Source organism: Mustela erminea, chromosome 14, assembly GCF_009829155.1.
Source record: "Mustela erminea isolate mMusErm1 chromosome 14, mMusErm1.Pri, whole genome shotgun sequence".
Classification (NCBI taxonomy): Eukaryota; Metazoa; Chordata; class Mammalia; order Carnivora; family Mustelidae; genus Mustela; species Mustela erminea.
This window is the reverse complement of record NC_045627.1, coordinates 17,142,253-17,158,722: the sequence shown is the minus strand read 5'-3', so window position 1 is coordinate 17,158,722 and position 16,470 is coordinate 17,142,253. Positions and strand designations below refer to the sequence as shown.

Genomic DNA, 16,470 nt, shown 5'->3' with positions numbered 1-16,470 from the left:
TGAAGAATGAAATGTAGTTTTCTCTTTTATTTTTTTAATTTAAATTCAAGTAGCCAACATATAGTATATCATCAGTTTAAGATGTAGTGTTCAATAATTTATCAGTTGCGTATAACACCCAGTGAAAATGTGGTTTTATACAAACAATACAGTCTTTCAAAGTCACATTTAACCAAATTAACCAAAATGCATTAAATAATATAACAACTATAACAAATAGAAGAGTCATAAGTAAGTCTGAGAACAAACATCTAACTCTTAGTAAGCTTACAGTTCAACAGGAAGGAGGGGAAAGATGTGACCGTAATAGATGAGCCTATTTGTTTGGACTATTTAAGAGGCATTGGGCATCAGTTAAGATACCTACAAGAGAGAAAAGAGGCATTGGTTCCTATAGGAATCTAGTTAAGTGGAGGTCAGTTGAGAGAGCTCCTAAGAAGATTTATCTAACTCGGCTGTTGCTATAATAACACTATGGGGCAAACAGTCATGAGGAGCCCACTGGCTCCCAACAGCGAACATTCCTTTTTCGTGCTCACAGCCCTGCAGGGAGACTGGGGCAGCTCTGCCTTGCACTGGGATCACCAGGACCCCGCTCAACCCTGTGGGTTGGGTTCTGGTCTGCTGCACATGCCAGTTCATTCTGGAACGAGCAGCTAATGGGACTCTTTTCTTCCCAGGGTAGATCCCAAAAGCAGGAGAGGACTAGCTAAATCACAGCAGCGTGTTTACAACTCTGCTGGCCGCCCGACTGCTCCCATACTTTTCCCTGCCTCCAATCACACAGCCAAGCCTGTCCCCAGTGGGGTGGGGTAGTCAGCCTCGCCTATGGGGGAAGGAGGCTCAAACTACAGGACAAAGAACGTGTACCCAGAATGCTGTGATATGGGAGTGCAGAAATGGGAAAGAATCCGTCCTACCACAGACAGGCACAAAACTCAAAAGATGAAAATAGGGAATATAATAAAAAGTATGTCCCTCTCCCTGCCTTGGCTCCAGGCCCCACAGTCTCCCCTTCAAAGACAACTCCTTCTTACAGTGTTTTTGAGGACTTTCTATGGATTGTAGTGAACATTTTCAAATAGATTCATAAAACTCATTGTTTTTTTGTCACCTAAATGTACCATACTATACCTACTTCTTCACATTTGACTTTGATCACTTAATACATCTTGGAGGCCTTTCTCTGTCAGTTCACTTGGAACGTTATTATCGACTACATGGAAATTCATAATCAACAGAGATTCAGATGGATTAGGATCTTTTGTAATTACACACATTGCTGTAAAGAATATCATAGAGGCGGGGCGCCTGGGTGGCTCAGTTGGTTAAGCATCTGCCTTGGGTTCAGGTCCAGGACCGAGTCCCACATCAGGCTCCCTGCTGAGCCTGCTTTTCCCCCTCGGCGGCTCCCCCTTCTCATGTGTGCTCTCTCCTTCGGACAAATTTAAAAAGTCTTTTAAACAAAATTATCAATCTATACCTTTGCAATGTGTGCACTTTCTCTGTTTTGTGCATTGCATTGCAAGAAAAAATGTGTTTTAAATACCCTAAACTTTTCTGCTTTAAATCAACAAGCTATGAAGTACAGAAGGAAAGAACACCTTTTACCAATACCACTACTTTTTTTAGCTTTTTTGCTCTGTATATGGTAGCAAATACATTGACTATGATAGGTCTGAATAATAGTTCATTTTTTTGCTAGGAGTTTTATAAGAAATCCCTCATTTAAAACTTAAAAGCCTATGGGATAGAACTATGGTCACATGAGACACAGAGAATAATGAGATATAAAAGCCAACTTTTCCTCAGATTGCACAAGTGAAGGAGTCATGATTTTAATCCCGGATATCTAATAGTATGTATCTATATAAATGGGCCCAAACGGTATATAAATGTCATTGTGACACCATAGAGAAAATCATGTTTGTACTACCCTAGACCACAATTACTTGGAAAATTAAGGCAAGAGATGAGAAAATGCCTTGGGGTTTTGGGGGATAAGGAGGTTGTTGTATTTTTTATAAACTCTAACCATAAAAATGAGATGAGAAAACAGAACTGCTCTATGACCCAGCAATCCTACTTTGGGGTATATATCCAAAGGAATGAAAATCACTGTCTCAAGAAGATATATGTGCTTCCATGTTCATTGTCAAATTATTCACAACAGGGGTGTCTGGGTGGCTCAGTAGGTTAAGCCTCTGGCTTCGGCTTGGGTCATGATCTCAGGGTCCTAGAATCAAACCCCGCATGGGGCTCTCTGCTCAGCAAGTAGCATGCTTCCCCCTCTCTCTCTGCCTGCCTCTCTGCCTACTTGTGATCTCTCTATCTGTCAAGTAAATAAATAAAATCTTTTTAAAAAATGTATTCACAACAGCCAAAATATAGAAACAAACTACGGGCCCATTGACGGATGAATGAATGAATGATACACACACACACACACACACACACACACACACACACACACAGAGTAAAATAATACTCAGCCATAAAGAAGGAAATCCTGCTATTTACGACAACACAGATGGACCTTGAGGGCATTATGTTCAGTGAGAAAAGTTAGAGAAAGAAAAGCATTGCATCATCTCAATTATTTTCATAAGAAACAGAGTAGAATGGTGGTTGCAGGGTGGGGGGTTTGGTGAGGGGGAAATGAAGAGATGTGGCAAAGGGCACAAACTTTTAGCTCAGATGGCAAGTCCTAGGGCTCTATTCCAGCATGGTGACTATAGTTAACAATCTTGTATTGTGTGTTTAAAGGTTGCTATGAGAGCTTTAGTGTTCTCACCATAACAACAAAAGAGTAATTGTGTGAGATGAAGGATGTGCTAATCTTGTTTGTGGTAAACATTTCACAATACCTAAGTGTATCAAATCATCACATTGTGTATCTTAAACTTACACAATGTTTTATGTCAGTTAGATCTCAATAGGCTGCATAAAAAAAAATTTGGATGAGTAGAAAATAGCTAGTCAGGTCAATTATAACACATTTTTCATCACTTTGTCTGAAATACCAGAATCACTTCCAAGGAAGCATAGAATCTAGCAATCCACTGATGCTGAACTTGGTTATAGACTTTGTAATAGAAAGTTATCACAAATTTGACAATGTTTCTCCTTTTTTTTTTCTTACCCTTACATTTACACAAAGCAGGAAACTAACAGACTCACTGGGGAACTGTACTTTCTCAAGCCTGAATATCCCATTAATATTTTGTATAGAACAAGGAAAATAATAACATTAACTTCTAGTACAACTCTATGCCACATATAAAGTGTTTGGTGAATTTCTTTGAGGAGGTATAATTAGTTTCAGAGAGGTGAAACTGGACTAAAATAATGGCTTTTCAAGACTCATTAATCCAAGATCAAGGAAGTTATCTGACCACCCAGGGCCTTGGTCAGATCTGACCACTTCCCCGTAGTACTTCTATGCAAAGCTCATCCACACCTTCCAAGGTCTGGCTCAAACACCACCATTTCTGAAAAGATTTCCTTGAACCGCACGCCCCCAAATTAATACTTCTTCTAAATCACTTTTTATCATCTCCTGAATTATCTCTTTAGTCTATCTCCCTAACCAATGTAGCTTGAAAAAAGGAGCTAGGTGTTTCTTAAAATCTTAAAAATATTTTAACTTTTTAAAATCTTTATTTTGAGATAATATAGATGGCTGTGAAATTGCAAAAATAGTACAGAAAGGTCCCACGTACTTTTCATTGTTCCCCCAAAGATAATATCTTACATGACTATAGCATGCTCTCAAAACCATGAAGTTGACCTTGGTATAATCCACAGACCTTATTCAGACCTTGCTATGCCCTCCCTCCCGTGTGTGCATGTGTGTGTGTGAGATCTGTGTTATCACGGGGTGTAGATTGTGTAAGACAACCACAATTAAGATACAGAATGGCCCATCACCACAAAAATTTCCCTCCAGCTTTCCCAGCATAGTTAACAACCACACCCACCCCTCCCCAGCCCTCCTTGAACTTAATCTGCACAACCTCTAATCTGCTCTACATCTCCTTAACTTTGTGTAAACGGAATCTTGCGATATGTGACCTTTTGATAGTGGCTTGTTTCGCTCGCTTGAGAGCCATCCAAACTGTTAACTGTTAAAGTGTATCGCATTTGCTCCTTGTTAATGCTGAGAAATATCCAGGGTGTGGCCCCACTATAATTTAACTATTTACCCACTGAGCTGGTACTTCTCACTCTGAGGAATTTCTGGGTTGTTTCCAAGTTTGGGGCTTTACCATTTAACTTTCCAGTACTAAGCAAGGTGACTTGATTGCAGAAAACACTCAACCTGGGTTCGTCAATTTGAATTAATTGCTAGTCCCACCCGACGCTGAATTCTGTGCAGACACTTGCAGTACGTATGGCCCTGAGGGGAAATGTTTCTCCGCATTTCCACTGAGGGGAAATGTTTCTCCGCATTTCCACTGACTTCACTCTTATCGTCATCTGATACCGAGAGATTGCAAAATCTCCGTGTGGTTCTCATTCCATTTTAGAAGTTAAGAAGTGCTTTGGGGGTCCAGTGAAAACAGATTCCTGGTACTCACACCTTGGTGGTTATGAAATACTCCCCCAGCCAGTACCACGATGTGAGAGGGGCTCTGATCTCAACATCTCCATCAGCATCATCGCAGCCCCACAGAGCCAGTCCAAATGAAAAGAAACATGACAATAATATTGTGCCATCATTAACACTTTCAGTGAAGTATAAAGGCACCAATACTTTGCTTTTCAGTAACTCCTCAGTAACTCAGTAACTCCTACCTTTGTTTGCCACTGAAAAATTTTCTTCATTGAAACCTAGTTGACACATAATTCTACATCAGTGTCAGGTATCAACATAGTAACTTGATAGCCTAGCCTTATGCTTATGCCTCATGCTATGCTCACAAGAGTAGCTCCCATCTGTTACCATCTAAGGGTATTGTAGGCCCTCTGTTCCCCGAGCTGTGTCTCTTATTCCCAGGACCTGTTCATTCCATCACGAGAAGCCCGTGTCTCCCACTCTGTTTCACGCCTTTTGCCCATCTTTTCACCCCTCCCCTCTGACAACCTCTCGGCTTGTACTCTGTATTTACAGGTCTGTTTCTGTTTCTGCTTATTTGTTAGTTTTTGTTGTTTTGTTTTTATCATTTTTAATCTGTGTGCAAATTGCTTCCTTAACCAAACCCTTCAACTGAGCCGGGGGAAAAAGTTAACTTTTTTGGAATACTGTGTGCCCTTCAGTTTCATCAAAATAAGCAAGCATTTTAAGTGCTTACTTGGGCAGCACATACACTAGAGTTGGAACAGTAGAAGATTAGCATGACCCCTTGCGGGGAGAATGCCTCACGAATTCATAAACGGTTCCATATTTTTTTAAAATGATAAACACTAGCAAATGACCTCCTTGCCCTGACACCATACCCCTCCCCAAAGAAAGATCTCTGGAAACTGCTATAGGTAAAAACACCTGGTCCTGGACTCTATCAAAACACCTCATTAGCCATGTAGGGCAACGAAGCTCCAAACACAGAAGACAGAGGCCAAAAAATCAGGACTGGAATGGAAGAAAGGAAAAACTATTAACTACCTATGCAGCGATATTTGCCACAGGGATATATGGGAACTACATAGGTTTCAATATTCTAGTAAGATAATATGATTTATATTACTAAAAAGTACACGAATATGATAGAAAATTAGAAAAATGCAAATATTATAAACATTGTTTAATACTGTGGGTTCTTTAAATGGAATTTTAGGCATTGGTGTACTACATACCCTTATTTCCAACAGTTTAAGGTTTCAAAAGGCAAATATAGTTAGAAGTTCTAGTTGCAAAAAACAAACAAACAAAAAACCGCTTAGCTCTTTTCATATTGAAAAAAACTTAGTTATTCTAAGTAATCAAAGATCTGATAAAGACAACGTGAAGTATAGGAAGTATTTAAAAAGACGCAGAATATTTGCTTCTGAGGCAGATTACATAAAAGGTAAACAAAAACCATTTTATCATCTTTTATTAAGAGAAGACCAATAATCTAAGAAGTGATTTTAACAGAGAGAAAATTAAAGTCTAGCTTTGTATCGCCTTATCACTGAGACAATCTGGCAAGTGGTCGGTACTCAGGAGATGCTCGTGGTACTGGGGTTGCCAGCAGGGAAAAAATGATAAAGTTCCCACCCCAATATCTTCTTGGGAAAATCCCTGGTAAAGTCCCTGAGGGAAAACTGTCTTCACCATAAAAAGTTCCTTGAGCCTTCCGTTGCCATCTCCTCCATCCTTACCCTTTCCCCTCTACCTCCAAGCTGAAAGGATTGGATTATTTGAACTCTAAAGCACCTTCTGGTTCCTTTTCCTACAGGCCTAGCTCTTTCTGTCTAAATTGTCCTTATCTGTCATCAGCCACCAGACAGAGAACCACATGAGCACAGGAACTAACCTTCAGCGCTCAGCAAGACTTGCAAGGAGATTTGACCATAGCCCATGCCCAATAAACCATACCCCATTGCTGATTTGCATTCTTTCTGAATGAAGAAGAAGGTCTATCTCCCAATCTTGTTGACCCATCCTCTATAGAGAATGTAGGGAACATATTGTCAAAGACACAGAATGGAAATTGGGTTTGTTTTTTTTTGAGATTTTTATTTTTAAGTAATCCTCACACTGAAGGTGGGGCTCGAACTCACAACCCTGAGATTAAGAGTTGTGGGCTCCGCGGTCTAAGCCAGCCAGAAGCCCAGAAGCAGAAAGGAAGTTACATCACATTCCTCAAGGGAGGGCTCGTACAGAGCTAAGCAAAGAGCTGAGTCATCCCTGAATGTCCAAACTCTTCCCCAATTTTAAGTAGAGTGGTGTTCTACCCAAGGCAATACTTCTCAAGCTTTTGTCATTCCCATTTCTCATTCACAATGTTTGCTATATCCGCATGCCATCCATAATACTGCTTATTCAGAAGTCTCAGAATCAATTCTTGTAATTTTTTTTAAAAAAGAAACTTCCTACTGGCGTGCCTGGGTGGCTCAGTCAGTTAAGCGTCTGCTTCGGTTCAGGTCATGATCCCGGGGTCCTGGGATGGAGTCCCACATGGGGCTCCCTGCTCAGCAGGAAGCCTGCTTCTCCGTCTCCCACTGCCCCTGCTTGTGCTCTCTCTCTGTCTCTCAAATAAATAAATAAAATCAAAAGAAAGAAAGAAAGTAAGAAACTTCCTGCAGCTACTATAAATGGAAGGAGAGGTATAATTTGCCAAAACTTGAAAATCACCAGAGACATAATAACAGCACAAAACATAATTGGTGACAAAACAGATGCCATGACTTGTCAGGGCACTAGAGTTTAAAAACTTCTTTTCTTGTTAAATGCACTCTTTGCCAGGGAGATGAGCAATGGCTAGAAACAAAGACATAAACCAAAGTTAGACTCTCACCTTGCAACATTCAGAAGGTTGAAAGAAAAGACATTTTCTTAAGGTTTTATTTTTAAATAATGCCAACACCCAATGCGGGGCTTGGACTTACAACCCCGAGACCTAGAGCTGCATGCTCTACTGACTGAGCCAGCCCTATGTCCCAGAAGGTTGAAAGAAATTTCAACCCAGAAGGTTGAAAGAAATTTGATAGGATGTTTAATGGCCCCCCAAAGATGTCCGTGTCCTAATCCCACAAGCCTGCGAACGTGTTACCTTCTTTGGCAAAAGAGACTTTGCACGTGTCATTACGTTAGGAAACTGGAGGTAAGAATTTTATTCGGGGTTATCTGGGTGGACCCAATGGAAGCACAAGGGTTCTTATGACAAGGAGGCAAGTAGAAGGTCAAAGTCAGAGAAAGGAAATACACCTTGGAACACCCAGAAATGGTATGATGTACTTGGAGCCGAGAACTGAAGGCAGCCCCTCGAAGCTGGGAACCATAAGGAAGCAGATTCTCTCCAGAAGTCTTCAGAAAGAATGCAGCCCAACCAGCACCTTGATCTCAGCTCCCTGACCTTGACCTTGGCTTTCAGAACCATAAGAGAATAAATGTACATGACTTTAAACCATAACTTCTGTGGTCGTTTGTTACAGTGGCAATAGGAACTGACTTTCCCATCCTGTGATTCTGTGTTATTTAACTCCTCTGAATGATTTAGCAGCCTATGCAGCAGCTGAAATCTCCCATAGTCCCAGGGGAATCTAGCCCATGCTTGGGGAAACAGTGCCTAAGGAGCTCCATTGGTTCCGTGGGGGAAAAAGGTAGCCATAGATTAGAGCAGCTGCGGAAGAACTGGGGCCTGAGGCAGTGAAGCTGGTTGTTAGATGACAGGGGAAGCTGCATGTGACCAGTGTCCGGCTTCCTCTCCTGCTTCAGTCCTCAAGCTGGACGACAGCATTCCGGAATCAGCCCTCCTTCAGCAAATGAACCCTGCCCTGAGGTAGGCCATCCCTCTGGTTCTTTCTGCTCCCAAACTGCACTGCCTTTCTTTGGATTAAAATCGGCTTGGAAATAGTCTCTTAAATTAAATAGCAAACAAATAAAATTATTTTGTTTTTGCTCAACTGTAAAAGTAAAAATCTGTTTATTATAGACGTTTTAGAAAATAGACACTAACAAAGAAAATAATAAACAACCAAAGTCCTTACCATCCTAACAAAGAAAATAATATATAACCAAAATTCTCACCAACAAAAGCTACTTGGTTCACATTTTGATAGATTTCTTTCTGGTCTTATTTTTATTCAGTAAATATTATTTACTAGCTTTTATCTTCCCTATTGAGACATATGGTGAACATGTTACTATCTTGCTGCAATAGATCTGTAATGACTGAGTAGTACTCTGCTGTGAGATTGAACTAGATTTTCTGGTTACATTTCCCTCACCTGGCTATTTAATGCTATTTCTGTTTGTCACTGATGGGTCCTAGAAATAAATTTCTGAATGAAGAATATCTCATTGTGGGGGCACCTGGGCAGCTCAATCAGTTGAGCATCCAACTCTTGGTTTTGGCTCAGGTCATGATCTCAGGATTGTGAGCTGGAACCTCATGTCTGGCTCCGAGCTGGGAGTGGAGTCTACTTGGTCTTCTGTCCTTCCCTCTCCCCGCTTGTGCTCCCTCTCTCTCTCTCAAATAAATAAATCTTTCAAAAATATATTTAATTCTGGAATTAATTGCAAGTTTGAGTGAATAAAAGAAAGGGAAATAAGTAGTGACCTTTTTGGGGAAAAGAGTGAGAAGCATCTCCTTTCTTCCTATTTTATGTGTTAAATGAGAGTACATGCTTGCCTTCCTCTTGACCTTGTGTTGGAGAAAGAAAAAGGGCAGAAAGAGATGTTCTGGAAATGGAGTAATTCCTAAAGAGGACAAAAAAATAGGTGAGAGGTTTTTTTTTTCCCCCTACGGTATTTAGATGAATTTATAAATACTTCTCGGGTCAGTGCTTTCTGGTTGCAGAAAGGTGTAGCAGGTGGACAGCCCTCATTATGGCTCATTGGGAAGCTCCTTCCAAGGTCTTTCCAAAGTCTTGGCCTTTATCAGAAAAGTCGCAGCCTATCCTCTCAGACATAAAGAGACCTGTGCATTATAATCAACACAGATGATCAGATTGTAAAGCTGCAAAGTCAGTTTCTGCCTCAGCTGTCTACGCAGGTTGTTAGAGGCAGAACTTCCAGATATCCCCCTTGCCTAGTGATGTTGTGGCAAAGCCAGAGGTGGCCAGAGCCACCCAGCATGGGGCGGGGATCAGGCAACTCTGCCCCAGCCTCACAAACCCGACATCCTAGAGACTGTGGTCCACAGTCAGGGTCACCTGCTTCGGGCTCCTTATGTATTTTAACTGAAATGTGAGGCAAAAAATGTACGAGTAATCTGATTTCTTTTTGGTTTTCTCTGCATCAAGCCTACAAATTGGTATTCAGTCTCGTGATAAGAATGGCAATAAATACCAATGACATATTAAGAAGCTTCTAGATGCCAGGCTTACTGCTGTGCACCTCACGTGTGTGTGTGTGTGTGTGTGTGTGTGTGTGTGTGTGTGTGTGTATGTATTTTAGGCTTTACTATAATGCTGCAGGGAAGGTGTTACTATTCATTTATACATAAGAAAAGGGAAAATCAGAATATGGCCGAGGGTGCACGGCTGGTGAGAGCAGAGCTGGGATTTGAACCCAGGGCTGTCAGATTCCACCATTCCTGATGCTTCTGGTAGATGGGATTCCTTGCTAGGTGTCCTTGAGGTTTCAGTTGGGATTTCCAGGTTCCATAACTGAACCCACACATTCCCATGCTTACCCTTTAAAAAAATGGCCTTAGGAAAAAATTTTTTAAAGAGACTCAATGATACTTCTAGTCTTTCATGTTCCTCAGTTGTTCTATCATTCAGGAGGCATATTGTGGGTTTGAAAAAGCAGGAATAAAATTTTTTTTCTATATTTTTAAGGACCTTGTTTTAAGATTGTAGTTTCTGGATTTGTTGTTGATGTTTGTTTTATTTGTTTGGTGTTTATTGATGTGAGGAAGGAGAGGCTTCATATTCCCTGTTGATGAGCTATACCGGCCATATTATAGACAATCAATTCAACGTTTCAAGGCAGGAACCCTTGGGGAGAATCTTCTAGAAATGATCTATGTCAACATTAGTGACAGGGCGAGGTAGGCTACTATGTTCTGGACATGGGCAGACTCCCCAAGCAAGAATTCATAGGAAGGAGAACAAACTTCTGAATCCAGAGACACTTCCTATCTAAATCTCTTCAAGCGTCCCGGTGGATGTGGCCAGGACGTCCCCTGAATCCCAGTGAAGTGACAGAGGGAGCTGTCTCTACCTTACTTCCTCTCTCCTCCTCCTCTCACTTTGCATTCTGCAGTGCCCTTGTCATGCAAAATATTTGGGCAAATTGTTTCCTTCTTCTGGGCCTTTTTATCTATAAAATAATAGCTGATCTTCTAGGTCTTCGTCAGCCTCAATATGTGTATTCCTATAAATGTGATCACTTTTAAAACATCAACTTGGGGGCTCCTGGCTGGCTCCATCGGTTAAGTGTCTGACTCTTGATTTCGGTTCAGGTCAGGATCTCAGGGTTGGAGATCGAGCCCCACGTCAGGCTCCACAATGGGCATGGTGTCTGGTGGTGATTCTCTCGCTCCCTCTGCTCCTTTCCCTCCCCACCTCAAAAAAAGTAAAAAAATAAGAAATAAAATATATTTTAAAATAAAAAAATTTTAAATGTCAAAGGAGAGATTATACAAACCATCTCCCCCTTGATGTTCAAACAGTTTTAGGACAAAAAAAAAATCTTTTCAAACAAAAAAATAGGACCTAAGGCTCGGACACATGTAAAATCAATGAATAGTAGATGTTTAGTCTAAATTTATCAGATAAAATTCACTTTTATGACCTTCTGCCATTATGAAGTGGTAAAGATAAAGTTATCTTGATGATCCTCAGAATTAGGAGTTTTTAAAAGCCACATTAGTCCAGGGACTCAGTATTGGCTTTATGTTGAGTTAAGTGATATGATAACATCTGCACACGAAAGTATTTAAAGTCATAATTGTTGTTAAACCATTAAATGGTTTCAAACAACCTCAATTCTCTTCAATTGTATAAGATAGCATAGGACATTCTAGCATAACTTAATGAATATATGGCTATTTATGTGAACTTTGATATGCAAATAGACATTTGCGATTACCTGGGAAGAAAAGTTATTTAAATGAGTAAAATTACGTTCGAAAACAGAATTGAATGCCTCCCTTGGCAGAGTTCTTGCAGCCCTTCTACAGAACCCAGACTTAACAAAATACTTTGAGAACTACTGATCTGGTTTCAACGAAATTGTATAGATTCCAGGGTCTAGATGGGGGAAGTGAATCCCCCAGGGTCGCAAAACTAGCTTCTCCAGGGACCCCAGACCCCGACTCCCACTCCAGTGCTCCCGCCACTTCCCTAGAATGCCTCACTAACCAAGGTCCTTTTTATCAGTGGAACTTCAGGCCTTATGACAAAACAAAGTAGAGATTTTTCCTGATTAGGGGGAAAAAATACAGCTGGGGACAAAGGCACTGATTTGGATAGCTCCTAAATTACTTATCTGCATTCTCAAGTGGTTGAATCCTACATCTGATGACTGCTAGCTTTATTTACCTGTATAAATGTGTTCACAGTTTTAGGTAGTTTAAGTTCAATACTCACACTTATTTGCCTGCTGACTTAATAACAGATGTGAAAGTCCTAAGACCCTCCTTTTTCCTGATTGCTGTTCTCTAAAGACCATAAACCTGCAATCACTAGCCCAGACCCCTTACCCCAGAATGCATGCACTCTGGACATGGCTTCAGAAGGAGAGAAGTCAGTGCTCAGACCAGAGCTACTTGGGTCCCCTAATTTTTCCTGTGGGTAATATGCATGGGAAAAAATACCCCTCCTTTGCAACACTATGCAATCATCAGCCAGACTTTATCACTAGGATGACAGGTGGATATCAATTGATGGACATCAATTACCTGGCCCCTGGGGTTTACAGGGTCCTCAGACATGCTCTGGATTCTGCCCCTCACTTTTCTTTTTTTTTTTTTTTTAAAGATTTTCTTTATTCATTTGATAGAGAGAGACAGAGCACAAGGGAGAGTGAGAAGCAGACTCCCTGCTGAGCTGGGAGCCCAACATGGGGCCGAATCCCAGGACCTGGAGATCATGACCTGATCCAAAGGCAGACTCTTAACCATCTAAGCCACCGAGGTACCCCCTGCCCTTCACTTTCTTTTGCCAAAATGCTCCCCCGCCCCTACACACACACAGAGGGGAACTATGTTTAGCTAGGACTCGGACTTACTTTTTAAACTAATTCTTTCATCACAAATATCTTCCTTCATGATTTGCAAACATATACTGAATTTTTGTCAATTATTCACTTCAAATTTGTCTTCCTTCCTTGACATGCTCTCCAGGAAACCATCTTAATATTACATATAATGGATCTCTTAAAAGCTAGAAGAATTGGAATCTAAAGTCTAAAGTCTTCAAGACAACCGTCTGCTGTTGCTTTCTAACTGCCAAGTTCAATGGTCTCATTGAAGCCATCTTGGAAGTTCAAGCCCTTTGGGGATATTCTCAGACCTCTTTTATCTAGGATTGTGTGACCCTGGAAGCAAAATTTCTCTGTCCTTTTATCAGACTATTTGAGAACCGCCTCCATGGGCGGCAGTAGGTGACTCCCAGCACTTTCTTGGCATCGCGCACACCAAATCTGTGTGATCTTACTATCTAGGCTTAGCTATATTTGTTTATTAAATGCAACCCAGATTTATGATAATTAATGTTTAAATCCCCTTTGAGATGAAAGCAAACGGAACCAACACAAGCTGTCATTAACAGCCATAAAAATGAGTAACCCGCATGTTTGTTTCTTCAACCCCCATGGTTTTCCCTGATATATTTTAAAATCTCAGAGAGGTTGTAGTTATTATGAATCATCTTTTTACTATATTTTTTTGATGCTGATGAACACAAGGATAACTTTAACCCTAAAAGCTCCAGTTGTAGTTTACCCTCGGGATTAAATTCCCTTCCGAGGTCAGAGTTACTCTGGAAGAATTTGCCCCACAGCGATGGGTGACTCTCCCTGCGGGCAGGCGGTCTGTGAGTACAGCCCAGCAGCGACCCCCCTCCCAAACCCAGCTCATCCCCAGAACCATCTGGGGGGTGGTAAAAATATAAATCCCTGGATCCCAAACCTGGAGATCCTGCTTCAGCCAGCCTAGGGTGGAAACTGAAGTCAGCATCAGCTATTAGATGATTCTCAGTCTAATTTCCACGAATATGGGAGGTAAAGTCAGCTGGGAAAACTTCAGCCCCGCCTGGTCTAATCAAAGCCAGTACTTTGGAAAGAGCACACATTAGTCTGTGCGTGTGTCATCCAGGGGAACAGATGATGTGTTCGAGAGCTGGTGAGAATAAAATGCTTCAGTGGTGGAGCATAAGGAACATCTCATAGAATGTCAGTGCCAAGAGTCACATTCTTTCTCACCTTGAAAACAGGTGCTACATCATGGTAATTATTAGCTCATAAGCAAAACTACTTTTGGAGGATTTATCGACAGTTACAAAAAGCCAGCAATTTTATTTTTTTAAAGATTATTTATTTATTTATTTGAGAAAGAAAGAGAGAAAGAGCACAACCAGGGGGAGGAGCAGAGGGAAAGGAAGAAGCAGGATCCCCACTGAACAGGGAGCCCCATGCGGGGCTCAATCCCAGTACCCTGAGATCATGGCCTGAGCCCAGGGCAGATGCTTATCCGACTGAGACACCCAGGCGCCCCCCAAAACCAGCAATTTTAAATACTGATTGTAATGCATGTTCATATATCTTTTCCAAGTAGAATTTCTTTTCTGAGACCTATATTCATATGCTGCAATGATGCGAATGGGCAAATTCTTTGCTGGGGACTGCCTCCTGCCTTGCGGCATGTTTAGCGGCATTCCTGGACTCTACCACTAGGTGTCAGTAGCACCTCCCCTAGTAGTGACCACCGAAAATTGTCTCCAGATAAGGTCAGAAAGTTCCCCGGAAACAACATTGTTCCCGGTTGAGAAGCGTTTCTCTAGGAAAATCATGTACGCTTTCTGGGGCTTCTGGAACTTATAACAGAAGATGAAAAAGTAAAGGTGTCATTCACCGCAGTGGAATCAGAAAAGACTAAAGGATAAGTTATAGTTGTAAAATTAAATAACTGCTTATATTTTAAAAATTCAGATTCAATACCCACCCGTATTGAAAAATAATTTTTTAAAGATTTTATTTATTTATTTATTTGAGAGAGAGAGAAAGAGCACAAGAGTAGGGTGAAGGCAAAGGGAAAAACAGGCTTCCCAAGAACCAGGGAGCCCAAGATCATGACCTGAGCTGAAGGCAGACATTTAACCGACTGTGCAGCCCAGATGCCCCTTAAAAAAATAGATTTCAAATGGTCTGGAGTTCTAAATGGGAAAATATTGGTAAATATACAAAATATATTTATGTAACCTCGGAGTAAAGAAAATTTATCTTGGGGGAAAAAAAATCAGGAAACCTGGAAGCCCAAAATAAAACCCTCAAGAGTCTTAATTCTGTAACATGTTAACATTTCTGTAAAATGAAAAAGGAGCAGTAACATGTTAACATTTATGTAAAATGAAAAAGGAGCTAAAGAAAGGCACCATAATCAAAATTTTATAAAAGAGGAAAAAGAAAAAATATTTGTAATACATGTAAAAACTAAAGGTCAATATTCATAAAAAAATGGAAAACCCAACAAATCATTTTCAAAAGGCAGAGAAAATAGGCTAATATTTTGAAAGAGCGATTCGTAAAGAAAAATCAAAGAGCCAGAGCACAGGAAAATTGTCCAAGTCAGTCATAACTCAGTAGAACACAAAGAAAAATTAAAGTATCATATTGATCCCATCAGATTGGCAAAACTAAAAAGATTTATGGAATGTGGAACTGATGAAGGAGGATGGGGAGGAATAATCATGCTCACACCCTATTAGCAGAACTTGCCCTGGGTCAGTCCTTTGGGGGAAATTTAGCAGTAGCTCTGAAAATGTAGAAACTGCATAACCTTTGAGCTCGTATTCCCCACCTTAAATCCACCCCATAAAAATACTCTCATATGTGTACACTATATGTAGATATGAAGGTATGGTATTGTTTGTAATAAATAAATATTACAAGTGGAAGGAAGTTAGTCGTCTATAAAGAATGGTTGGTACATCGTTATATCTTGATACCTACAATGTGGCTTTTTGCGGTAGTGAAATCAAAAGAAACAAATTTAAAATATTGAAATGAAAAGGCCTTTTTATATGACAAAGTTCCTTTGTTTTTTCTTTTCTTTGTTTTTTTTTGGGGGGGGAGCAGAGGGAGGGGAAGAGAGGGAGAATCCGAAGCAGGCTCCAAGCCCCACATGGGGCTTGACCCCATGACCCTGAGACCATGACCTGAGCTGAAACCAAGAGTGGTTCACTTAACCTACTGAGCCACCCAGGTGCCCCTGACAGAAAATTTCAAAGCTATATAGAAATATGGAGATAAACACAATTTATATAAATAAATTTATTTATTCACATATATAAAGTTACATGCATTTGTCTGTGAATGTATAATTACACGTATGTGTAAACATATAAAAAGCATCTCGAAGGTTACATATCAAGCTATTAGTGAGAATTAACTCCAGGAAGAAAAGTACGATGTACATCTCATTCTATGTGCTGTATAGTGTTTTGAAGTTTCACCGCAAAGATGCAGGATGCAGATTATATCATTTTGGAACAAAAGTCAGGAAGTTGAACTCTGTAATGTCAGAAGTCTGTGATTTCAGCTCTAACAAACATTGGGCTGGATTCATCTTGGGTTAGAAGTAAATGTGAAAACTTAAGCCACCCAGCTGGGGTCTCTTTCACAGGACCCTACAAGAAGGAAAGAAACAGGGAAAG

At 40.6% G+C, this 16,470-nt stretch overlaps 2 protein-coding genes across 2 annotated transcripts in view; both read left to right on the top strand.

Moving 5' to 3' along the window:
* LIPN (lipase family member N) overlaps window positions 1-6,584 on the top strand; it is a 30,131-nt gene extending 23,547 nt beyond the window's left edge. The window contains exon 10 of the mRNA XM_032313381.1: window positions 6,381-6,584. Coding sequence (XP_032169272.1) covers window positions 6,381-6,386 — 6 coding nt within the window. The 3' untranslated portion in view covers window positions 6,387-6,584. The remainder of the gene's footprint in view (window positions 1-6,380) is intronic.
* A 1,825-nt stretch (window positions 6,585-8,409) lies between these two features.
* LIPM (lipase family member M) overlaps window positions 8,410-16,470 on the top strand; it is a 32,086-nt gene continuing 24,025 nt past the window's right edge. The window contains exon 1 of the mRNA XM_032313376.1: window positions 8,410-8,426. Within this exon, the coding sequence (XP_032169267.1) occupies window positions 8,410-8,426 (17 nt within the window). The remainder of the gene's footprint in view (window positions 8,427-16,470) is intronic.